The sequence below is a fragment of the Citrus sinensis genome, chromosome 4 (assembly GCF_022201045.2).
Source record: "Citrus sinensis cultivar Valencia sweet orange chromosome 4, DVS_A1.0, whole genome shotgun sequence".
Taxonomy (NCBI): Eukaryota; Viridiplantae; Streptophyta; class Magnoliopsida; order Sapindales; family Rutaceae; genus Citrus; species Citrus sinensis.
In genome coordinates, this window is record NC_068559.1 from 1,455,316 (window position 1) to 1,479,642 (window position 24,327).

Below are 24,327 nucleotides of genomic sequence, written 5' to 3' on the forward strand. Positions count from 1 at the left end.
GGTTTTTTTATTATTGTTTTAAATTGTTGTTTCAATTTCGAAATCTTATAGTATTGGGATTTTGATTGCAATTTGCTTTTCTACGTGATCACGGATTCTAGGTCGGCTAATAATTAAATTTTGTTAGTACCGAGTAGGAGGATTGGTAGCAAAATCCTTTGTTTCTAGAAAATCCAAATAAATAAAATAAGGAAATTAACAGAAATTACTGAAAATTTTAATTAGTTTTCAAACAATAAGACCTGTTTGAAATTGAGATTAGCATTAAAACATTTAGTAAATACTAGCTTTTGTAACTTGGAAACTAAGTTAATTTAATTTTATAATTGTATGATGGAAAATCTATTATATTAATTTTGTCAAAATTATTATTTAAAAATTATATTTACTAAATAATATTAACTTTTATCTTATAGTTATACCTTTTTTTTAACAACGATAACTCAATCCCAAATAAGCTTTTGGTTTTTCTTACTTTTTGTAAATGAAAGAAATTGTAATTTAATTTGACAATAATACCCCATGTACATGTACGATGGCAGGCGTCTGCCAACAATTGACGCCCATATCACAAGTTAATGCAACGAAATGTTGTTAAGTTACATAATTGTGTAACATACATCAATCCAACATTTGTTATTAGTAACACAAAAGTATAACCAATAAAAATTAATTATGATATCTCAAACTTCAATTGAGGGAATATTGATGCCAACTCCATGGCCCGCGCTCTGGCAGACTGATACTTGGAGCTATTCCTGTACAACAATTCCCTCGGACTTCCCAAATAATGAGGCCTGCAATTATCAATAATTACCTTCTCCATCGTCGTGGCACTCTCATTCAAGTCCATCAGAAACTCAACATCATCCGTATGCCACTCGAACCCCACGAATTCCACAACCTTAAGGCTTAGATGTGGATTGTGCTCGTTGATCTTCCGTTTATATGGACATGATAGATCTGATGACTGCATGCAATAAGGGAAACTAGAAATTAGTCATATCATAAAATATGAACATTAATTGCAATTATTAAAAACAACAACTGTTTAGAATCTCAAATCAACGGCAGAGGAAACACAATCCACCTTCAGTGTGAGTTTATGTAAGAGAGGACATGATTTCAAGAAAGCAGCACAAGCAAGAAAGCGATCTTCAAATATAAAGAATGCCAATTCCAAATGCTTCAGATTTGGTAATTTAGGAATACCGTAAACGGCATCCTCAGGAACCTGAAACAATAATTAATAAATCTTTAGGATGAAAAAAAAAACACATAAACAGAAAAAAAATAATAAAAAAAATTATAAATACTAACTGTTGCAATCCCCAGCTCTAGTTTCAGCGTCCTTAGTTGCCCAAGAATCAAACTAGGAAACTGGCGTACATTGTTCACAAATGATTCACAATAACAGCCTCCCACAGACATCCGAACAAGACTCGGAACATGCTTAAAAGAAAGATTATTCAAATCTTGTCCAGAATATTCAAACGATACGAGACTCGCCGCGTCGATTTCGAGATCCTTCAACCTGCGCAGGCCCTTCAACTGCAAGTGCTTCAGCTTGAGTGAGGGACCAGAAACTACGATACTGGTTAGACAAAAGATCCAGCTAAGGCTTAACAGCCCGAGAAAGGGACAGTGACGTAACAAATTTTCAAGAGCCTCTTTACTTAGATTAACCATTGTTAAACGCAGGGACGTAAGGGAGCCGAAGCTGGAGCGGATATCAAAATGCGAAGGAAAATTAAAAGTGTACTCATCCCTCCTCCTCGGGCCACGGAAGTCCAGTTCAAGCCTTTGAACTCTTTTCCGGATAGCAAAATTAACCCAATTATTAACATCGCAGCGGGGGTTAATGGGGAGACAAATCTTTAGCTCTTCTACGGCACGGGCTTCAAGTGATCCCAAAACTTTATCAATACAGCCAAGCACCCTTTGCCTTCTTATTAGGTACGCTTTGGAATAAGTATATTCCGTGGTCGAATCTAGGCTCATCAATACGTACTCCCTCATGTCGACGATATCGTCGAAGTCCAAAGAACCTGTAAAAAATGTCCACAAATATCTCCATCTGCTTGATAAGACGCTGGTCTTTGCAGCCTCTTTAATTGTTAATCGAGACAGAATATTTATCAAAACATCGTCGGGCAATTTACTGATACCTTCTTCCGTCTCCTTTTCTTTTGCGTTCATGTTTTCGAGGCAAAACGGAAGCACAGCGATGCGCGGAAGCAAAATCTCCAAAAGAAAGCAAGAAACAATTTTATTTTATTTTTCCTTTTGCAAATAACGAAGGAATTTCGTAATTAAAGAATGAGATTACCTTGTACGTTTACGCTTCTATTGCTATCTGCTTGTTAGGGTTTTGGAATTGCTTTTAAGGAATACAGTCCCTGTTGTTTAATGAAACAACAAAATACTAAACTTTCAATTATTATTAATTATCTCAATATTTTTATTCAAATTATCAAGTGTCATTAATTCATTGTATGATGGATTTTATTACTAGTAAAACTATTTCCATTATTAGTGAAAGATCAGGATCATCTCATGATCTGATCATGTCCTGAGTAAATAACTCAATCACTGATTGATTATTAAAAAATAAAAAAATAAAAGAAGTTAAATTTTACCCATACACTACCACTAAAAGACATGATAAAAAATCATTAAAAACTCAGTAATGCTTAGATCAGGAGAGGATCTTATTCTTATTAGTGAAACCTGATAGGGGGTAAATTCGTAGTAGGCATGACGGATTACTCTAATTACCAAAATTATTAACATTAGGAAGTTCTAACTATAGATAAAAGAAATTACCTTTCATTGATAAAATCATTAACTGTAGATAATTTAAAATTTTGGACATTTCAGACTAGAAAAATTAATAATGGGCCTTAAGATGTGAGCTAGACCTGGCCCATCAGGCTTGTACGATGAGACATGCAGTTCTTTAAACACCTCCTAAAAGGGTGCAACTATTTGAACTCACTAAACTATTCATTAAACCTACTTTTGAAAATAATTTTTTTATGATTAAGATACCCCTAAAAAAATTACGGTTATGAACATTAAAATATAATAAAAAGAGAAAAACAGAATTTTTACTCTTTGAACCCATCTTTATATTCAACATAATTTTATTAAATTCTAATCATATTTTCATTAATCTCTAATCAATTAAGAGGTGTGATTCTTATGTGAAGTCATATATTTTTGTTGCTCTTTTGCCGTAATTGGAATTGCAATGGCAATAGAAGAGTCAAAAGCATGCACTCCAAAATTAATCATATTTTTGTCAATCATATGTACAAGCATTAATCAAATACCCAAATATTAATCCACATGATAGCAAGTATCAATTGTAGAAGGATAACATCTAACCGAAATCATTTTATCATTTCAATTTCTTAGTCCAAAATAATTTCATAAACTGATCTGGAACATGCCGAAGAGCAAAATCCGTTGGACGCATATGCAACCTACCTTGAAGCAACGGCGCAGTAGAAACTGAACTGTCATACCCTTAAGCATGATGGATGCTGCAATAACGGGACCAATAGAAGGGGTAACAGAAAAATCTTTGTTTGCAGGAAGAATTTGCCCTTTTCACGATATTTTCAACTTGCTTTTGTTCCAAGGGCTTTCACTAGGAGTGCTTTTGCTTTGCTTGTGTTTTCTCTTATGTTTGAGAAATAATATTACTTTACCTTTCTTGGTAAAATGGTGTAGAAAAAAGAGTGTTGAATTTTCAATGAAATACCACTATTATTATAAATGAAGTTAATGAGTTTAACGAGTAAAATCACTATTGTTATAAAAATTGGGTTTATGAAGGGTATATTAAATATTTAAGTGTTCTTACTGCGTAAAATTTAAATTTTCAAAATTTGAGAGTAGGTTTATTTAGTAAATAAGTTTATTGAGTAATTTGGTGGGTTTAAATATCCCCACACCCCTCAAATTCCTCACAATGCCTTTTTTTTAAAATTAATTTCATTTCCTAAAATACCCTAGTTACATCAATAACATACAAACCCATGTATTAAAATTAACTATCTTCTCATAAAATTTCATTCTATTTTTTTGATAGAATTTTTTTAAATTTTTTTACAAAATTGTACAAGTCCTAAAATTCTAACTACATACAGTAAGGGATCAAACTACTACCATCTTATGATGATCATTTACATAAGCTGCAGATAAGAGTAGCTCATACATTTGTCTTGCCCACCGCAGCAGCACATATTTCATCAAACAGCCAAAACGGGGCATGAAATTTTAAAACATCACAAATTCACATTGAGGGAATTTTGCAGCCAACTCAATTGCGCGTTTTCTATATAATTTATACTCCGCGGATTCCCTGTACAAAAGTTCCATCGTACCTCCTGTAGAGAAGTCAATAAAGTGGCTTCCAAATTCAAAATTGCAAGCTGTAGAATACCTGATTTTTTACAATCATGAACCGAATGAAGAAAAATGAAAAAGGTTAGCAAAATTTATCAAATTGACAGATAGGAGAATTGACAAATTGCAAAGCAGATGGTGCAATAGTGCAACATTTTTTGCTATAAATAGAGATGCATTCTTCATTTGTAAAGCATCCCAAAATTGTTAAGTTTATAAGTTTCTAAGTTTTTGAGAGAAATGAGAGAAGTGTGTCTGAGGAATTTATCTTTCCTGCAGAGTGTGAGAGTACTGGGTATATTTAGGTTTCTGAAAAATAAGATTCGTCACTCAAATATTTGTACTCTATTAATTGTTAAATAAACAATTATTCTTTCTTACCTCCGTGGATGTATGTTTAATTACCGAACCACGGAAATTTTGTATCCTTTATTTTTCAGTAATTATTTGGTGCGCTTAATTCCACATTCCACGCACAACACCTCCAACAAACATTGGTTCCATAGGATCAATAATTACCTTCTCTAACCGTGTACCACACTCAAGCAAGCCTGATAGAAACTCAATTTCACCTATAACCCATGTGAAACCAATCAATTCTACAACCCTGGGACTTGAATGTGGATGCTTCTTCATCGTGTGTCTGTGTTTATAAGTTACATCTTCCACCGTGACTGTGAGTTTATATAACGAAGGACAAGCCTTCACAAAAGCAGCAGCAACACCGAGAAAAGAAGCGGGACGTATGTTGCCTTGCAATTCAAAATGCTTGAGATTTGGTAACTCAGGAATGCAGCAGAATTCATCAAAAGGCACCTGAAACAGATTGATAAAATAAGGTAGAAAAAAAACACCAGTGATGGTAAACATCTAAAGGTACGTTAGAAATGGCAGCCACCACTCACATGTAATTTCAGTGTCCTTAGATGCAGGAGAAGCCTAGGAAGCTGGTACAGTTTGTGCATCTAGTAATGACAACAGTCGCCATCAAAAGACATCTCAGCAAGACCTGAAACATGTTTAAAACAAACATTTGACGCTGCCCCAGAATATACAAATGATACTAGATTTTCAGCCAGTACCAATGTGAAGATTCTTCAACTGTTGCAAATGCATCAACTCTAAATACTTTGGCTTGAGCAATGGACCAGAAACTCTAAGACTCGTCAGACATTTTGCATAGCTAAGACTTAACACCCCAAGCAGCGGACAGTATGATAACAAATTTTCAACAGCTTCGTTTCCTACATCAACCCTAGTAAAACGCAGGGATGTAAGAGAACTGAAGCTGGACTGAGTATCAAAAGGAGACGGAAAATTGTATGATTCACATTCCGTCAAGCAAGAATTTTCCGAATCAAGCCTCTGAACTCTCTTTTCAACTGGAAATTTAACCCAATTATATACATTTCTGTTGGAGTCGAAACAAATCTTTAACACTTCCAACAGTTTGACCCTTTGAGGGACCCTATAATTTGTTCTATCCAGCTCACAGACTTCTGCTTCCTCCCATACAAATTATCAAAATAATCGGGGCCCAAACCAAACTTCTTTAACAATCCCCCCATGTCGACGAGATCGTTATTGTCGATAGAACCAGTGAAAAATGTTCACAAAAATCTCCATCTACTTGATCAGATGCCTGTACTCGCTGCTTCCTTAATTGTTAAGCGAGACAAAATATCTATCAGAAGTTCATCTGGCAATTTACTTATAACATCTTCCATCTTGTTTTCTTTCTTTTCTTTTCTTTTCAATCTTCACTCAGAGAAGCAAAATCTACCAAATATCCAATCGGAGCACACAATTTCAGCTGGAAACTAACACTTTTTTACAAAAAAGCGAAAAATCTTGGGAATTTCATTACGAAAGAGAAGCGAATTACCTTGCTAAAAGGTAAATTTTATGCTCCCCATTTCAAATCCTCGTCTTCGTCTTCTTCGATCTCGTGTCCGATTATTAGGTGTTCTAAAGTTGCTTTATCTAGTATGAAGTTTATTATCACAGCTTTTGCAACTTGCAAGGCAATAAAAATTCATTTTCACGCCCACTTTTTAAATATCCATCATTAAAAATTTAAAATTAAAAAGAAAGCTTGTACTTTAGGCACCTCTCGTAAGACTAAAAAGAGATGGCCAACATGCCGAATGTGTTAAAATAAGGCGATAAATTAAAATTTTTTAAAAATAAAGGAGTAATTCAACCGACAATCAATTGGTGGATCATCTCAAAATTAGCACAAATATTTATGCCACCACAAATTCCCACCGTGGGAATTTTTGCTGCCATCTCAATTCCACAACCCTCAGGCTTGAATGTGGATGCTTTCTTAAATACTCATCCGAATGGTTATGGGGAAACCATAAAACAATAGGTGGTATACACACCAAATACTAAAATTTTGTCAACATTACCAAATAATATAAACAACATATGTTTAAAATCTAAAACCAACCGCAGATAAAAACATCCACCTTCAGTGTGAGTTTATGTAGAGAAGGACATGCTTTCAAGAAAGTAGCACAAGGACGAAAGCAATCTTCACTTAACAAGGTCGTGAAATCCAAATGCTTGGGATCTGACAATTCCAGAATGCTGCAGAGGACAGCCTCAAGCACCTGAAACAATTTGATAAAGTAAGAGACAACATGTAGCAAAACTCTGTTATACAAAACAAAATATATGAGAGAACACAAGCATGGTGGTTCTAATCACATAATTGATCGACGTTATTTCTAATAATAATTTCACCAACATCTATTGGAGTATCTCATATTTGTCTTTGCAAGTGCCACAACACATTTCATCGATCAGCTAACGGCACAAAGATTTCTGGTATTACAAATTCCACATGAGGGAATTTCTCTGCCAACTCAATTGCACGCTTCCTAGCACACTTGTAACCCTCACTTCTCCTGTAATACCACATCCCTGGACTTCCCATAAAATGATATTTACAAGGATCAATGATCATCTTCTCCAGCCTCACAGCATTCTCAAGCAAGTCTTTCAGAAACTCAACATCTACCTCGCGCCCCTCAAACCCAATGAATGACACCGCCCTAAGATTTAAATGAGGATGATCCTTGATGTTCTGTACATATGCACACGGTTCCACAGTATGGGACAACTGCAACATGGGAATAAGACATCATAAATATGCAATTTGAAAATGAAATTGGAACACTCTCAAAATGGTTACAGGAAAATCATTTAACTAAACACGTGCACACAGAAATCTGGATTATTCAAAAACAAAGACAACAAATATTTAAAATCTGGATTATTCTGTACATATGCACATGGTTCCACAGTATGGGACAACTGCAAACACGTGCACACAGAAATCTGGATTATTCAGAAACAAAGACAACAAATATTTAAAATCTGAAATCAAAAGCAGAAGAAACATCCACCTTGAATGTGAATTCCTGCAACAAAGGAGATGCTTTTAAAAAAGCAACACAGGGATGATAGCAATCAAGATCACCATTAGCGAGAGTCATTTCCAAGTGCTTGAGATTAGGAAATTTAGGAATACTGTTGAGGAAATCCTCAGGCACCTGAAACAATTTGATAAATTAAGTACATAAAAGCCTTCATATTGGCTAATCCTTGAAGGTGTTTAGAAACAAAAAGAACAAAAAAAACATACTTACAGAAACAACCATCAGGTTTAATTTCAGCGTCCTTAATTGTGGAAGAAAACTAGAAAACTGATGAAGGGTATACACAAAGTATGTGCAATAATCACCTTCAATAGACATCTCAACAAGACTTGGAACATGTTTAAAATTAACAGTCAACTCTCCCGCACAAAACTCAAATGATATGAGATTGGGTGCATTAATTTCAAGATTGCTCAAGTTAGGCAAATCCCTTAACTCCAAGTACTTCAACTTGAGTGATGGGCCAGAGACTCTAATACGGATCAACTTCTCGGCACCCTTAAGCGTTAACACCTCGAGCAACGGACAGTAACATAACAAATAATGAAGAACCTCTTCAGCTATATCAACATCGATTAAACGCAGGGACACGAGTGAACTGAAGCTGGAAGTAGTTTTGAAATATGGTGAAAAGGAATGCAACTCATGACCTTCTGTCTTCGACTCACTAAAGTCTAACTCAAGCCTTTGAACTCTCTTATCAACAGCAAATTGAACCCAACTATCAACATCGTAATCAGAATTAACGGGGTAACAAATCCTTAATTGTTGTAAAGATTTAGTTTGAAGTAATCCGATAATTGGATCGACAAGATTTATAAAGTTTCGCCTTTTCGCGCGAATGAAATAATTATCTTCACACTTGTAATATGGGTCAGACAAAATTGCCAAGCGCCGAATTTTGTAGGGGTCAACAAAGTCCAAACAACCAGTGAAAAATCTCCATAAATATCGCCATCTGTATGATAAAATGCTGGCTCTTGCTGCTTCTTCAATTGTTAAGCGAGATAAAATACAAATCAAAATATCATCTGGTAGTTTACTGATGCGATCATCCATGTTCTTTTCAAGGGCAAATGGAATCACAATCTTCAAAATCAAACAGCAAACAATAAATAATTAGCGTTTAAAACTTAATCTGAAAGACACAAATTCAAGTTAGAGGAAAATCACCTTTGTTCTGTAGATGGTAGAATTATGCCGCCATTAAACTCGCCGCCGTTGTTGTTGTTGGTTTTTTTTTTTTTTGGGGGGGATTTCGAGTCCTATTTTTTTAGTTGGGTTAGGCACAAGGCAGAAGAGGAGTCCCCATCTTCTAGGAATATTTTATGGACCATTGAATCAATGAAATTTTAACGGACGACATTTTGTTTTAAGTGGGCTAGACTTGATCTCAGCCGTTGAAACTTACCAATCTCTCTCTCCTTTTGTTTACGTGGATCAGTCCGCCCAACGGTGGTAATTACCCAGATACCTAATACAATTACGGTGAAACTACTAAAAGCTAATCAAAATGGGTTTTAAATGAAATGAAAAATTAAAGTTAAAATAAATTAACTGTATGAATTAAAATCAAAATAAGTTTTATTGTTATTTATATATTTACTTTTTTCTTAAAATTAAAATAAATTATTATAAGTTACAAAAATCACCTTAATTTATTATTGTCATTATTTATTATAATAGTTTTGATTATTAGTATTGTTAAAATTACTATTACTATTATCATTATTAATATTAACATTATTATTAAGAATTAAATAACAACAACAACAACAACATTTTATTTAAGGACAAAAGTGAAATTATCAAATTTAAATTGGGTAAAATGAGAAGTTCATGATTCGGCAATTCGCTATCTCTCTCTTGAGAATCAAGTTTTCATTTTTTATCCCAAAAATATGTAGACGACCTCACATATTCCGTTTATATTCCCACCTCTATTTTAATAAGTAAATAATATCAATTATTTTTATTTTGAATTCTGATCTCCTAATGCAGTAAGTAAACGCATCATTTAACAATTATATGGCTAACAAAAATTTATGACAACACAATACTTGCAACAATTTCAAATTCTGCAGTTAAAAAGAGTAGAGCACATTAGTCTTTGCTGTTGTCAAAAACTAAACAGTTCGTCAAGCAACACAATACAGTGAAAAGTCATGTCATCGTAAATTAACAGCAAGGGAATTTCTATGCCGACTCGCACAGAAGCTTTCTACTTTCTAGCGGATCCACACACCTCAGTTTCCCTGCGCAGAAACGTTTCCACGAAAGTCACACTTGGTTTGACAGTCATCTTCTCCAGCAGCGTAGCACTCTCAATCCAAACAATTCCACCACCCCAAGACTTAAATTCCCATCCTTGATAGATGAGCGTGACCCATTATAACTGTCACAAGGGAAAGGGCATTCGTATCATATATATGACCATACAGAATGACTTATGAACATTGTAAATGGAATAAGAAATTGTTAGATTTATTTCTCACATTATGTGGACTGACATAAATTATTTTAATTATTTTTTATATTTTACCGAATTAATACGTGACTAAAGTTAAATATTATTGAGTAATTTTGACAGACTCATTTATTAAGTGATCAAATATGGTGTTAATGAGTCTAATTTTGACATACCCTGTACAGTAGTATATTATGGACAAGTATATCTTTAATTGTGTTATTTTAGCCCATAATGAGATGGGCAATTTTGTACTAACACATGAGGGGTCCCTGCGCTCAACCGCTGTATTTAAGTAACTTCAGCCCATTTTGGAAGTTAACTGTTGAAAAATCAGTTGCATGTGCGCAGTGCACCTCTCTCTCTCTCCCTCTCCCTCTCCCTCTCGTCTCCCGTGTGTGTATGTACAGTAAATTTTGAAGCAAGCCGATCCTTGAGCTGAAGCAAGGGAAACTGAATTCAGAAGCTAGATCAAGCTTGTAACAACTCGATAAAGCTCCATAACAAGCTTCCAAGGTCGGATTCATGGGAGATCATGGTAAATTTCGAAATTACCTAAAATATGTGTTTGCTTGGAAATGCACGATTAAGGGCATAAAGTTTGTTATTGTTTCAACAGAATACTCTTAAAATGATGAAGATCTTAAATCAATAGCAAAGACGAGACACACCTTCACTGTGTACAACGACAGAGATGCTTTCAAGAAAACAGCACGAGTAAGAAGGTAATCTAATCTTCATGAAGCAATCCAATTACCATATCCAAAAGCTTGAGATTAGGTAATTTAGGGACACGGCAGAGTTCAACCTCAGGCAACTGAAGCAATTTAGTAAAGAAATCTACAAAAAAGATCATCAACGAAGGTAAATATTAAGGAAGAAAAGAAGCCATTTAAAAGAATCATAAACAGTGTCAATCAGCCGGTGCAGGCGTAATTTCAGTGTCTTTACTTGTGGAAGAGCTGGTTTAGAATATTCACAACATGTTCCTATATATTCAAAATTTTCGGCTATATTAACATTTGATAAACATAGTTTTGGAAAAGCGTATTGCTGATTGATAATTCAACTCAACCCTTTGAACTTCCATTTTCATGACCACAAGCTAAGTATAACAGCAAAACAGTTGAAGCAAAATTAAAATTTCAGCCAAAGGAAACCGACCAAAAAAAAAAAAAGATTTTACAGAACAACTTCCAAGTTTCATTAACGAATTGGAAGATAAAAAGAATTGAGAAGAAAGTTACCTTTGTACACGGTACGTTTCTGCTGTCATTTTAATTTCTTTCTACCCATCTTCGTCTTTGGCATTTGGGAGATTTTTTGCCGCTTTTTAACATGGATTACCCAACATGCCCGTTTTAGGCTTCGGCTTCAGGTATCCTTGTCAAATTTACCCAAATGCCCCCCTCTTTTCATTTTCTTTGCTTTATATTAAAATACACAAAGTGTATATAGATTTTAAAAACAATTTCTAAGAGGAAAATATCATTCATGTAAAAAATTACAAGGTACCACTGGAATGGCAGCGGGTCAAGTTGGATTCATCACAAGTTTGGCTGATTGGCTGGAATAACAACTTGGAAAAAATTAAGCTCGAAACTGGTCCAAATGAGATAGGTCTTTGGGCTTTGGCCCCTCCTGTCTGAGTGATTTTAAAGACATTTATTTAATTTTTTTCTTAAATAAGAGATTAAAAGTTAATTTGATCTTTACACTTTAGGGATGGCAAAATTCTCCATAGATTTTGAGCCTTGTAAGGTGAATTTTGAATAATTTTTAAGGAATGAGGCGGGGAATAGGGGAAAAAATAATTCTTAAATTCTTAATAGGGTGATGTTTAGTTTTGTATTCCCCACTCTACCCCCACCTCAATTCCAAAAAAAATATAAATATTTTTTAATTTTTATTTTATCTATTACAATGTTGGTTAATAAATTTTCATTTTATTTTTACATAACATAAATAAGTTATAATTAAAAGAAAACCCTACATTATAATATATATTCAACCTTAAAATATTATTATATTTTCTTTTCTCTCTTGTGTTGCTTTCTTCAAATATTCTTTTTAGTTTTGACATCATTTAAGAACAAAAGGATCAAAACTTGTTGATAGGAAAGGAGAGAAAAACAAAGCAATGCTAAGAGTTCGTCAATCTGTTGTTCATCGATAGACAAAGCTCTCTCTTTATCATCTTGTGCCATATGCAACAAAGGATGCGTTCTTTTTCCTTCTCGCTAACCACGAGAGTGCCTAGTGCCCAGAGGACGATGAATTTTCCTTTCAAGGTAAAGCAGCGCATAAAAAAGGGTTTGTCCGTCAAAAGCAAATGCCCAATTCCTTCACAAACAAAGTTTAGAATCAACGAGGGTCGTAGAAAAAAGGGGGTGTATAACTGGAAGAACCCACTTTTTTGTTCGTAACAAGGGAGAGATAGAATGGAGTTCTTCATGAACTTTTGGAGATTTTTTAAATAATTTAAATATTTTATGATATAGTAATGATTTTATTTAAGTCTTTAAAATTTATTTACTGAAATTATTTATCTATATCTATTATAAAATAAGTAAATGAGGAATGAAATGGAAATGAAAAAATCATTCTCCACATGAGAATTCTCTATCCTCACCCCACTAAATTTATTGGCAGATGAGGTGGGAAATGGAGTCGAAATTTTTAATAAGGTGGGGAATAGGATATGCCTCTCCGCTCCCACTCTACCCCGTTGCCATCCCTATTACACTCTCCATTGCATGATAAATTTTCAACCCTAATAAATACTAATTAGTAACAACACTATGTGTTCATACTTAAGAACTAACTTAGTTGGACTCGAGCCGATAAATTAACCATTATTAATTTGATTTTTTGAGATATCGGATAAGTTCATGAATATTAAAGATATTAAAATAACTTATATTATTATGTAGCTTAACAAGATCTCTTGTTGGGTTTGGATATGAGAGGCAAAGTCGGATCCACCTCAAACCCCCACTAGAGAAAATAATTTTAAAAAAAATTAAAGAGAAAATTATCTAAATTACTTATTAGGTCTCGTTAAATTTATAAAAATAGTCTCATAAGCTTATAAACCCATAAAATTTAAACTTTAATTTCAAGAATTATAAAAACCCACACCGTAATTAAAAATAAAAGCTCATAACTCATACGGGTGGTTTTACTATTATTTAATTTTATTCCCACTAAATTTATGAAAATAACCTCTATAAACTCATTAACTCTAAAATTTTAATTTTACAACCTCTATAAATTTATTATCCCATAAAATTTTAATTTTTACATCTTAATGTTATTATTGTTATGTAACTTAACTTCAGCAAACCATTGAGGTAGTAATGCTGATGCAGAACGTGCTAACCATATTTTAAAATTTTTGAAAATGAAAAAGCACTCACTAATAGAAACAAATTAATTAATGAACACAACATGGGAACTAACTTATTATTTATACATATATACATGGACCCAAAATGGAAACTCATTAACTCCATTACAGACAACCCACCATGCCTTAAATGTTGACTTTCATCAATTTACCATTTTTTACTTTTTCGCCATTTCCACTGGAACTTTCTGGAATCTTTCTTCATAAACCAAATACATTATTAGAGAAATTGACGAATTTTCAGAAAGTATCTTTTATAAATTTAAAAATATTTAGATTTACTTAAGAATTTTTCCAAACCATTTTTCAACCTCCAAATAATAATTACATTGTGAGGGTACATGTGAAACTATTAACATCTACAATATTTGTCACACGTCCATAATCATAATGTCACCATCCAAAAATAAACATGGGTTATTTTCCTTAACGGCTATAGAAGGAGAAAAAAAAAGAAAGAGAAAATAACCCTATTTTTCTATACTTTTTGTCCTGAAGCTACAATCAGGTGCATCGGCGGAGCACGGGACAACAGGAACGACACCTGATCAGACCGTTGACGTTACAAGCCGTGCAACTCCTGAACCCGTACTTCTCCGTATAGATCTTATGACTCCCGCTGCACTCTTCACAGAGAATAAATCTCAGCCCTCCACAGAAATCACAGAAAGTTGAGCCCACAAGCTGGAGCCCACTGATGAGCTGTAACAACTCCCCAGTCTCGTTCATCCGTTTAATCTCCTCGGCCCCACCTATGTATCTCCCGCCAATGAAAACTCTAGGCAGGCTCAAGCTTCTACTATGATTATTGTTACAACCGCCAATGATACCCTGCAGCTCGTCCAGGAACTTGTTATCCATGGACAAATCTCGTTCGTCGATCGGGACACAGAATCCACGGAGGATTGATCTGACGGTCCTGCAGTCCTCGTAAGTCCTGCGGACAACGCGGAGGCTAGTGAAGTACACGACAATGCCTTGGTTGGGGATTCTGAGGGACGAAGGGATTGGGTTTTTGTGGGCCCAGGAGCGGAGGACAGAAGCGGAGATCCTGACCCGGTGGAAGACGGAGGGGCTTCTGGGGGACCTGGGTTCGGATTCGGGTTCGGAATCTTCGGTGAGAATGGATTGGATGTCTTTGAAAGATGAGCACGAGAATGATTTTGAACGAGGGTGACCCCTGCTCGGCGATCTCAACCAATCGGGCCACATTTGGTCTGAGTGGGAGAATGAGAGAGAAATGGGGTTTTGCGTTTTTTGGTGGGCAAGTGAACTGTGGGAGGGTGACAACAGAGGCGTTCCGTGGATTTAAGTAGAGGTATTTCGAAGGAGGGCTTGTGGATTGCGTGGGGGTAATTGTGTCATTGAAACTCTCGTGGGGTATAATGGGAAGGTAAAAATATAAAAAAACCCTAGATAAAGGGGAAAAATGGGGATAAGGGATGATTATATGGAATATTAATAATGTTTATCGCAAAATGTATATTTATGTATGGTTCACGAATAATGACTTTTGTTATATGAGTTGGTGATTATTTATTAGTCCTCAATGATTGAAAAAAAATGAGTAAATGACCAAATATGTACAGATGATATAATTTTTATCAAGATGAGAATTCCTTTTAAAGAATATTTCTTTATTTTTAAAATAAAAATTTGAGTTCATTCGAATTATATTAAAAAAATAAAAATTTGAGGTTAGACATTAGATAATGTGGACTAAGGGTGCGTTTGGGATTGAGGCTGGGCAGCCGTACTTTTAAAATATTTAGTAAACACTATCTACTACGGCTTAGAAGTTATATTGATATGATTTTTCACTTGTATTATGTAAAATTTATTATATTTTTAATAATCTTGTTAAAATTATTATTTAAAATTTATATTTACTACAAATTATTAACTTTTGTTTCATAGTTATAGTTTTTTTTTTTCACAATAACTGTAACTTACAACACCTCAATCGCAAATAAGACCTAACTATATTGCCCTATAAATAATATCAAGAAATATTATTTGATTCAAGTCCGCATTTTAAAATATGTGAATTTTGAATGAAAAACGATTATTTATATAAGAGAACACCACACTTCCCAAATAATTTTTTTAAGAAAATAAAACCTAGGTAATAATTTCTCAAAAAAAAATGCATCCAAATAATGTGTCATTTATTTATCAAATGATAATTTTTCATAAATTATGAATTTATTTGTTTATCTAGCCATCCTACCACCTCGCGAATGAATACGAAATTGCTTTACAAACAAATTTACAAAGGAGGATAAGTTGTGTGTATAATGTATACATATCTGATGCCCAGTGAACTGAGATCCGTTTGCTGATTTCATTTAATTTTTAATTTTTAACAAAACTCATCTGCTACAGGCAGCGCTAAAAGCTTTTGAGTGAAGTTTTTTTTATTTTCTCTTCAAAGGAATGCCATGCATACATATCCTGTGGATTCATTTTGCCAGTTTGAGAATTAAGGGAGTCAAAGCATGTGCAGGAACAACTAAGAAAAAGTTATCAAATATTTAATTAAATGGTGGTATATGAGTTGTTGATGAGTGTTATATAAGGTGTCAGTCATGTGACCATATTTTCATCTAATCAAAATCATTATGGCTCCTTTCTGTTATTCCCATCTTTGCTGTCCCCAATTCCCAAATACCCACCTACCATGATAATATTTCCAGTAATGCAATTAAAACTACTTCCTTTAATGATTCAAAACTGCTTTCAAATTGCAACAAATTCAGAAAAAGTTACTTTCAATTTCAACAAGTACTGTATTCTGTTCATATAGCATTTAAATCTTAATTTATTTATCATTCATGTCCTTTTGGCTCTAGGATGGCCGCATAGATAACGGAGTCTACTGATATTTCCCAAAACATAAAAATTAAATTGATGCCGCGAAAAGCAATTACCGAAATATAGACAGATTCTAATAGACAAAGAACTGACTTCAAAATTTGTTTCTCTACAATCTGAAACATCGTTCCCCAAAATCAACTGACAATTTTTTTTAGCACAATATTGCATTTACAAACAGATTAAATTCTTCATTTCCGAATAGTCCGCATATAAAGTGCATATGTCATGTATCTTCTATCTATCTTTACTAGTTTACTAAACCGAACAAATGTGATGCTGCAGCATAAATAACCTGTTGCACTATCAAAGTTAATTATTTTAAAAGTCTTATGAAGATTGAAGAAGGAAAAGATTAGGAAGGTACCATTTGAGATGCTTAAACTCACTTCCTTCACATCCTCTTTCCTCTGGATATGAGAATGTCACCGTAAGGCTTGTTTTGTTCAACTTTTAGGACATCAGATGTAGCAAGAACTGCAAGACATTCGGCCACTCATCTCTGTTATTTGTTAATAATAGCTGAAACTTGAGATATTACTTTTGGATCACTGAACAGAGGAGCAGTCTGTTAAATCAAAAAAAAAAAAAAAAGGACGGCAGGGAGAAACATAAAATGTATAAATACCACAAGTTTGGTAAAAAAGCATAGCGGCTGCTTTTCGGTTCAATCCAGCGGCTAGGTTGTTCAGTGATTCTACTTTAGGAGCTCCGGGCATCTCAAAATGTGATTTCATCTGCCTGTAGGCATTCAAAATTGGAAAAGGGACTAATATTTATCAATCATACTACCAAAACCATTACTGTTGAACAAAGGGAACCCAACAGAAGTGAAAGGAATCATACATTCGAATAGAGTCAGTAATCTTGTCAACAGGAGGAGGATTGGTTACAGGAACTGGAGTAGGCGTGGGTGCTGTCTCCACCAACAATTCTGTTGAAGATCACACCAGTTAAGTAATACTTGATAAGGAAATGATTTCCAAATCTATGCTATTGTAACTTAAGAGTAGGATTCAGATTAATTTACCTGGATCAGGTGTCGAGCTCCTTTCAGACAACCTTGATAACCTGAAATTTGGATCAGGGAACCGCGATGGATTTTCCTCAGCAACTGGTTCCAGACCACTGCCACTGTGCCTAGATGAAGAACGAGGCCTCTTCTGGTTGGATCTGTTGGCATTCAGCATGTCCAATTCTTGAATTAATATGAAGAACAACACTCTCTGTTAAATGCTAAATTTGATGACTCCATGTAATGTGAAAGAACAGATCTTCAAATTATCACTTGATAGTTTGTCTCGAGATGTTTTACCGACCTGCTTGAATTGACTTCTGAGTTATGGGAGAGGATTCCATGTCCGGATGCTGAGCTCGGAATGGATCTTACATCATCTACAGCAATTTACATCAAGGAAAAAAAATATTTATGATAATAGTCATTTGATACCTTTAATGCTCTCACGAGAGAAGTAACAAATGCACAGAGTACTAAGAAAGGTGAAGCTTACCTGAATTCCCAGGTGTGACCATCCCATTAGCCTCATTTCCTCCAAAACCAATGTTAATAAAGTTGGCCCTGATTTCTTGCATCAGGTTTTCGATTGGTTTGTCATTGTTAGCAACGTTTACCCTTATCTTCTCAAGTGATGCTCCAAGTGACTGGGAGCCGACTCCACTGTGAATATCTTCGAAGGGCTTCACTTTCAAAAACTCAAATCAGACATAGTTCAAGTACTTTTCCATGCAGAATAAAAGAGTTTAGTGTCTTACATATCCAGCTGCAGGTTCTTCATACCGTCCTAACCCAGGTGGTGATGACAATGATGGCTCTGGTGGTTGTGGTGGAGAGGTTCTTGCTGCACACAAAAAATACATAAATTTCAATTCCTGTATATTCTACAACTGAGAAATAGCTTAAGAAAAAACCGTGAGGAAACTTTTACCAGAAGGCGAGTCATGGGGAGGCTGGGTACTCTTCATCCATAGCTTTAGCAGTGGATCTGGATAATGAATTTCTCGATTGCCTTTTGTAAATAAATCTTCAATCAATACCACAGGTGGCATCTCCATGACGCTAGCTATCTTCATGGTAGACAACAAATCCGTGCTTGCCTACATCAAATTGCATAGATACTCATCTTTTAATCAGTCAACATGAACGAAGAAAGTTATAATAACTCTTCATGTATCTGTCTATCGTATCATGGAGTCAGAAATAGTGTCTAGGCTATTCACAAACTTTGGATGGAATAAGATGAAATGGAAAGATGCATAGTAGAAATAGTTATAAACCTTCCTCTTTCTTCTTCTTCTTGAACTAATATCTGAAGCATCTTTGAGCCAGGACTGGTATACTTCACCAGGAATCATTGTTTGATCATAATCCATAGCAAAGGCAGCTTGTTTTCTTGTTTTCCTTTTTAGCGGACCTTTCCTCTGTTGATCCTGCTCCATGCACATTATTGAGATTGGTTTGTGCAGTTTCTTTTACTATAATGTTCACAGAATGCTTCATAGATCCACATATTACCTGTCTAGCTTCTTCTTTGCTTTCATTAGATTGCTGATTTTGTTGTTCTGGATGCTGGTCATGGATTACATCAGCTATAGGACATTTGGAAGTTAGCAGACAAATACAATGCACAGATTTGATGTTTCAAATGCACAATTACTAAAGTATGAAGAAGGGTAAAAGAGCAAGCAAGATATGAGAATGTTGCTGGTGGGGAAAAGAAAAGGAAGAAGCGTGCAAATAGACATGTAAACACAGTTCTAGTGACTGTTTTGTTAAACATTTAATGCAATCTTACTAGTTTGCCTAAGATGAAATAGAGAGGCTTAATGCAACATGAAGAGAGTCCCCTGCCTAGCAAAACCAGGGAATAGAACTGCATAATTGTTAAAGTGAATATTTCGTTTGATTCTTGTCTAGAATTAGTGCTGACCTCTCTGGGGTTCATCTTGATGGGGTGGCGACGGCATAAGTTTTGGTATTTGTGTTTGCTCTCTGGATGTGAAGTTCAGCTGTGTCTCCGTGTCCTCTTCGATATCAAATCTGTTACACAATCCACAGAATCACACATAGAGGTACAATGTTTGAACGAAATGCAAATATTGGAAGATGTGAGATCACTTGATGATCTCATGGAACCTCAACATCTTCACCAACTTCCACATGAATATTTTACCTATCAGAACTACATTATGTTAACCTAATGATCAACAATGAATCATGACTCGAAATTTACCTTTCAAACCGATCATAAGTGTCTGCATTTGCCTGATATGTATCAAAACGCTCGGTCAGGGTAATATCATCAACATTTGCTGGGAGAAAGATGACAAAACTTTAGCATATGGGAGCATATTTGGATTGTGGGCCAAATGTTTGTATCTCTGTCACTCTGTGGTCATAATTGATAACTAGGAAGGCAAAAGTTGGAGGGAAATAAAACCTTGATGCAAGTTTTGTAACGAATCGTCCACTCCAACATTGCTTTGAAGAAAGGAGTCATCTACATCATCTAGCCGCTGCAACAGAGAAAAGTTATCAATAGATTGCTTTGAATATCACTGTGGTGAAAAGGCCAAGGCAAAAGATTTAATGGGTAATTACTTGGGTTTATTTGTCAAACACTTCTCAAACAGGCAAAATATTTCTAACATCAGTAAAATAAAACCCACATGACACAGATACCCAAAACAGAACTTGCATCATAAATTCCATTCTACATTTGAAACTTAGAAGTTGAATGACGTAATACATGAACTCTTAAAATTACCATAGAAAAATAAGCGTTTTGTTGAAACTCCATGGTGGCTGTAGCGTTTGGGTAATTAAGGAACTGTTCAAGATCCTCAACATCTGTCTCCTTGATTTCGGGCAATGTAACAGCTTCTCTCCTGCAAACATGGACATTAAAACTAATTTAAGCAAATTAATCAAAATAAATAAAATTAAAGTTTATAAGTAAACCTAAACCATGCTAAACTACACCGTTTTTGCGCTTTCAGGAATAAGAAGTAAGAGATGTTTGCTTTGCCTGCTTACTTGGCTTGTGATTTTCCTTTGGGTAGCAAAGTTGGGTCTCGAGCTACTTTCGTTTTCCATGCCGCGTTTATTTCAATCTGAAAACGTCCGATCAACAAAACGACACGTCGTTAGGCGATGTTATTCAAACGAAATATGAAATGGATTCATTTCAATTTTCGAAGTTTCTGAAAGTACCACAAGACGATTCACATCATCTGCGACAAAAGAATTCACGGAAAAAAATTAAAAAAAGAAAAAAAGCAAAACGCATCACATAAATTTTTTGTTTCACCGAATTTTGATCAAAAAGAAACATTACCGTAGAGGAGCTTCACTTTTTTCTCGTATACAATTACAACTCCACCTGAAAAACAACAAAAATAATATAAATTAAACATTAGATTTTGAAGGACGAGAAAAAAAAAAGTATAGAGAGAGAGAGAGAATGAATGAATTACTACCCATGAGAATTCCAGAGAGCCTAAGAGCCATAGGAACCGCTGGATTCAAAATTTCTTCACTGAAATTAATTTTTAAAAAACTCCGCATTAAATAGAAAAGTTAACTGAGTTGAAACATAAAATCATAAAAAAAAAAAGGGGAAATGAGACCATATTTTGATGAGGTTAAGCTTATTGAGCTTCTTCCGATTCATCTTCGCGTGCATGGTAGCAGCCATCCTTCATTACAGAGATGAGTGAAAATAACTTATCATTATTTTGGAATAAGTTAATGTTCTATTAAGTTCAAAGAACTTCGAAAAGCGAAAACAGAGAGATGAGCAAAATTTACAAAATATTAGTTGATAAAATATTAGTCGAGAAAATTTGTAAAATCATCACCATATTTGGCCAAGAGAAGCCTTGCGAGCGAGAAGCTGGTGAGAGTAGAACATTTTTGGTTCAGAAGCTCACCAGTATAGAAACCAAGAGAAATTTGAATTGAGTTGTTTTGTTTGATCGATGGGTTTTACAAGAAAGAGAACGAAACGCAGCGTTTATAAAAAGGAGGAGCTCGCGAGTCACGAGTGATGTGCGTTCCGTTGATTCTCTTCATTCTTTTATAACGATTTTATGTACCCGCCCATTGCCGAAATACAGAGGAGAGGTGAGGGGAGAGGCGGGGAGCACTGGCCACTGTGCTGAGTGAAAAAGTCTTAAGTGTGATAAAGTTACCTATTTCAGCATGGAAAGTTTCGTGCTACTAAGGTTTCTAGTACGACACGTGTTATCCCCGATGGATATAGCTCATGGTGAGTTTCCTATGATTGAGGGATTGTAATGGCATAGCCGGGTGACGGTAGTAGAATTCTTGTGCAGCAGCTGGGTTCGTTATTCTGGGCCCCAAATTTGTCTGACGTGGACGTGGACGATATTCTCATGCATTATGGTGTGCGCCACAAGCTCCTTGCTGGGCAAGATTCTGAGTTATTTTGTACTTTATTAAAATGTATCTCAACCACTTTTCTTATAAAAATTTCGACGATAGATGAATTACAAAAAAATTGGCAGGGGGAAGTTTTAATCTAATTGTAATTATCATAGCATCTTTGTAATCGCCATTATTATTTAAATCGAAAGTAGATCTATTTATTCCAGTTCAAATATTCGAACTACTCAAAATTTAATTCGTGAAATTTTAGAAAGACAAAATATTGATACGAATTTTAAAAAGTACGTGGGGCATTTCTTTGTCAATGGTAAACGAAGGTTCAATATTTTTGTTTCTTACATCCATAAATATTTTATTTGTGGTAAAAAAGATAAATTAAACGATGAATATCATAATGTTGTGATACAAAATGATACATAATCACACACATCGACGGTGCTGCGCCACCCCCACTTTATTCAACCAAAACGACAACCCCAAAGACCGTTTTCAATTTGTCACTTTCCCGCCTTTCTGGTCCCCACAAGTTCACGTGCGTTCAATCCCCATACCCAAAAAAATCGAACACATCTTTAATTCTTTGTACTCATAAATCGAATCAAATTCTCTCTCAATCACTCAACGATGGAGAGACTACTAGCAGTCTCAGAGCAAGAAGTGCTCATAAACTTCACACTGAACTCCAAGTGTCGCGCTAACGTGCGCCTCATATCACTCTGCGCCACCAGCCCCGTCGCCTTCAAAGTCCAAACCTCGTCCCCTCACAAGTTCTTAGTCAACCCACCGAGCGGACTCGTTCAGCCGTTAGCACAAACCACTCTCCAAATCATCCTCAAGCCCCAGTCCCAAATCCCTCCCACTTTCCCGCGGTCTCCCTCGGACCGTTTCCTCATCAAAGCGACCGTTTTCGGCTCGGCCGACTCGGTCAACTCATTATGCGTGACTCTCCCCGACGGGTCAACTCAGGACGTCAAATTTAAAATTGCCTTTGTCGGCCCATTCCTTCTGAGACATGCGGTGAGTAACGGAGATTTTAACGCCGTAAAGAGTATACTCAAGCGGCAGAAGATGATTCTCGCTGGGTTGTCGAGTGCCGAAGCCGAGTCACTCTACCGAGTTGCTACCGAGTTGGCGGCTAACTCCGAAGATATGGTCAGTTTGTTGCTTCGGGCCGGACTGAGCATTGAGATTGACGAACGTGTGAAGACAAAAGATGGGTGGAGTGAGTTACACGTGGCAGCGGCATTTGGTCGGACGGAGGAGATTTCGAGTTTGGTGAGAATGAAAGAGTACGAGTCATTGGATTGTAGGGACAAGGAGGGAAGGACACCGTTGCATTTGGCGGTAAATAAGACAAGTATTGGGTGCGCTAAGGTCTTGTTGGAATCTGGTGCGGATAAGGAAGCTAAGGGTAAAGATGGGAAAACGGCATTGCATAATGCAGCAGCTAACGGTGACCGTAGGATGGTGGAGATGTTGATCGAGATGGAAGCCGATCCTACCATCAAGGATGATCGTGGCCGTTCGTGCTTTGACGTTGCTCGCGACAAGGGACATGTAAGTAATTAGGAATCTACTAATTTTATCCTTATGTTATACAATTTTTTTTTTTTGGTCTTTTAGGACGTTATAAATCCAATTGCTGACTGTTAATACTCTCATTATTAAATTGAAAAAAGCAGATCTCAAATAAGAATTAAAAAAAAAAAAACCAAAAATTGATACTAGTTAACACTCAATTAGAACGCATCCTTGGATACTTTGATTATGCAGATTGAAGTCTTGGCGGTTTTACAGCGCGGAGAAGCGGTGCTGACGGCAGCAAGACGAGGAGAATTGGAGGGTCTCGAGTCGCTGCTTGATAAAGGTGCCAGCACGAACTACTGTGATCAGTACGGCCTGACGCCCCTCCACGTAGCAGCAATCAAAGGGCACAAGCATGTAGTGTTGCTTTTAATCGAATTCGGAGCCGACGTGGAATGTCAGGACAACGAAGGCCACGCGCCGCTGCATTTGGCCGTGGAGGGCGGCAGTACAGAGACGGTGGAGGTGTTGCTCGACAACGGAGCCAATGCTAATGCCAGAAGCAAGAGTGGAGCCACTCCTCTTTATACGGCTCAAGCTATGGGGTACGATGGTATCTCACAGTTGCTAATGAACAGGGGAGCCTCCGCTTCCCTTCCTCAATCTTCCATGCTAGCTTCTGTATTAGAAGACTGATTATTTAATAAGATCTGAGTTAAGAATTTGAAGACCTATCAAAGAAAATGAACACTATAGTTTC

The 24,327-nt window shown here is 35.8% G+C and overlaps 6 protein-coding genes and 1 long non-coding RNA gene across 12 annotated transcripts; 1 reads left to right on the forward strand and 6 right to left on the reverse strand.

The window, feature by feature from the left end:
• Positions 1-716: 716 nt before the first annotated feature.
• On the reverse strand, positions 717-2,270 carry LOC102615634 (F-box/FBD/LRR-repeat protein At1g13570-like). The gene has a single exon (XM_052440158.1). The coding sequence runs from the start codon at positions 2,197-2,199 to the stop codon at positions 1,258-1,260; it is 942 nt and encodes a 313-aa protein (XP_052296118.1). The 5' UTR covers positions 2,200-2,270; the 3' UTR covers positions 717-1,257.
• Positions 2,271-4,746: 2,476 nt separating this feature from the next.
• Positions 4,747-6,167, reverse strand: LOC102619734 (uncharacterized). The gene is made up of 2 exons (XM_006486218.4): positions 5,322-6,167; positions 4,747-5,232 (listed from the first exon to the last, which is right to left on the reverse strand). Exons 1-2 carry the CDS (start codon positions 5,379-5,381, stop codon positions 4,873-4,875), a joined length of 420 nt encoding a protein of 139 aa, XP_006486281.1. The 5' UTR covers positions 5,382-6,167; the 3' UTR covers positions 4,747-4,872.
• A 399-nt stretch (positions 6,168-6,566) lies between these two features.
• LOC102619031 (F-box/FBD/LRR-repeat protein At5g53840-like) lies at positions 6,567-9,203 on the reverse strand. 2 transcript variants are annotated; one of them, XM_006486215.4, is made up of 5 exons: positions 9,039-9,203; positions 8,076-8,954; positions 7,833-7,979; positions 7,172-7,546; positions 6,567-7,034 (listed from the first exon to the last, which is right to left on the reverse strand). In XM_006486215.4, exons 2-4 carry the CDS (start codon positions 8,922-8,924, stop codon positions 7,220-7,222), a joined length of 1,323 nt encoding a protein of 440 aa, XP_006486278.1. In that variant the 5' UTR covers positions 8,925-8,954; positions 9,039-9,203; the 3' UTR covers positions 6,567-7,034; positions 7,172-7,219. The 2 variants fall into 2 exon arrangements, with proteins under 2 accessions (XP_006486278.1, XP_006486280.1); XM_006486217.4 differs by lacking the exons at positions 6,567-7,034; positions 7,172-7,546 and adding an exon at positions 7,615-7,740.
• A 727-nt stretch (positions 9,204-9,930) lies between these two features.
• Positions 9,931-11,691, reverse strand: LOC112499032 (uncharacterized). The gene is made up of 3 exons (XR_003066559.2): positions 11,580-11,691; positions 11,004-11,172; positions 9,931-10,260 (listed from the first exon to the last, which is right to left on the reverse strand). It is a non-coding gene; the product is annotated as an uncharacterized LOC112499032 (long non-coding RNA).
• A 2,554-nt stretch (positions 11,692-14,245) lies between these two features.
• On the reverse strand, positions 14,246-14,953 carry LOC102618729 (uncharacterized protein At5g39865-like). Its single transcript, XM_006486214.3, has one exon. It carries the CDS (start codon positions 14,951-14,953, stop codon positions 14,246-14,248), a length of 708 nt encoding a protein of 235 aa, XP_006486277.1.
• Positions 14,954-16,625: 1,672 nt separating this feature from the next.
• Positions 16,626-21,760, reverse strand: LOC102617117 (sister chromatid cohesion 1 protein 1). Of its 4 annotated transcripts, none has more exons than XM_006486208.4 (21): positions 21,494-21,760; positions 21,263-21,331; positions 21,113-21,171; positions 20,971-21,015; positions 20,847-20,866; positions 20,670-20,746; positions 20,401-20,521; positions 20,074-20,149; positions 19,867-19,945; positions 19,564-19,673; positions 19,149-19,222; positions 18,911-19,063; positions 18,562-18,730; positions 18,389-18,474; positions 18,127-18,313; positions 17,935-18,010; positions 17,646-17,788; positions 17,462-17,549; positions 17,244-17,356; positions 17,005-17,092; positions 16,626-16,910 (listed from the first exon to the last, which is right to left on the reverse strand). In XM_006486208.4, the coding sequence occupies exons 1-20, from the start codon at positions 21,544-21,546 to the stop codon at positions 17,010-17,012; spliced, it is 1,881 nt and encodes a 626-aa protein (XP_006486271.1). In that variant the 5' UTR covers positions 21,547-21,760; the 3' UTR covers positions 16,626-16,910; positions 17,005-17,009. The 4 variants fall into 4 exon arrangements, with proteins under 4 accessions (XP_006486271.1, XP_006486270.1, XP_052295980.1 ...); XM_006486207.4 differs by having other exon boundaries at positions 16,983-17,092; XM_052440020.1 differs by having other exon boundaries at positions 16,626-17,092; positions 21,566-21,760.
• Positions 21,761-22,598: 838 nt separating this feature from the next.
• LOC102616614 (protein VAPYRIN-like) lies at positions 22,599-24,295 on the forward strand. 2 transcript variants are annotated; one of them, XM_006486205.4, is made up of 2 exons: positions 22,599-23,600; positions 23,841-24,295. In XM_006486205.4, the coding sequence occupies exons 1-2, from the start codon at positions 22,668-22,670 to the stop codon at positions 24,261-24,263; spliced, it is 1,356 nt and encodes a 451-aa protein (XP_006486268.1). In that variant the 5' UTR covers positions 22,599-22,667; the 3' UTR covers positions 24,264-24,295. The 2 variants fall into 2 exon arrangements, with proteins under 2 accessions (XP_006486268.1, XP_006486267.1); XM_006486204.4 differs by having other exon boundaries at positions 22,607-23,600; positions 23,817-24,295.
• The last annotated feature ends 32 nt before the right edge of the window (positions 24,296-24,327 follow it).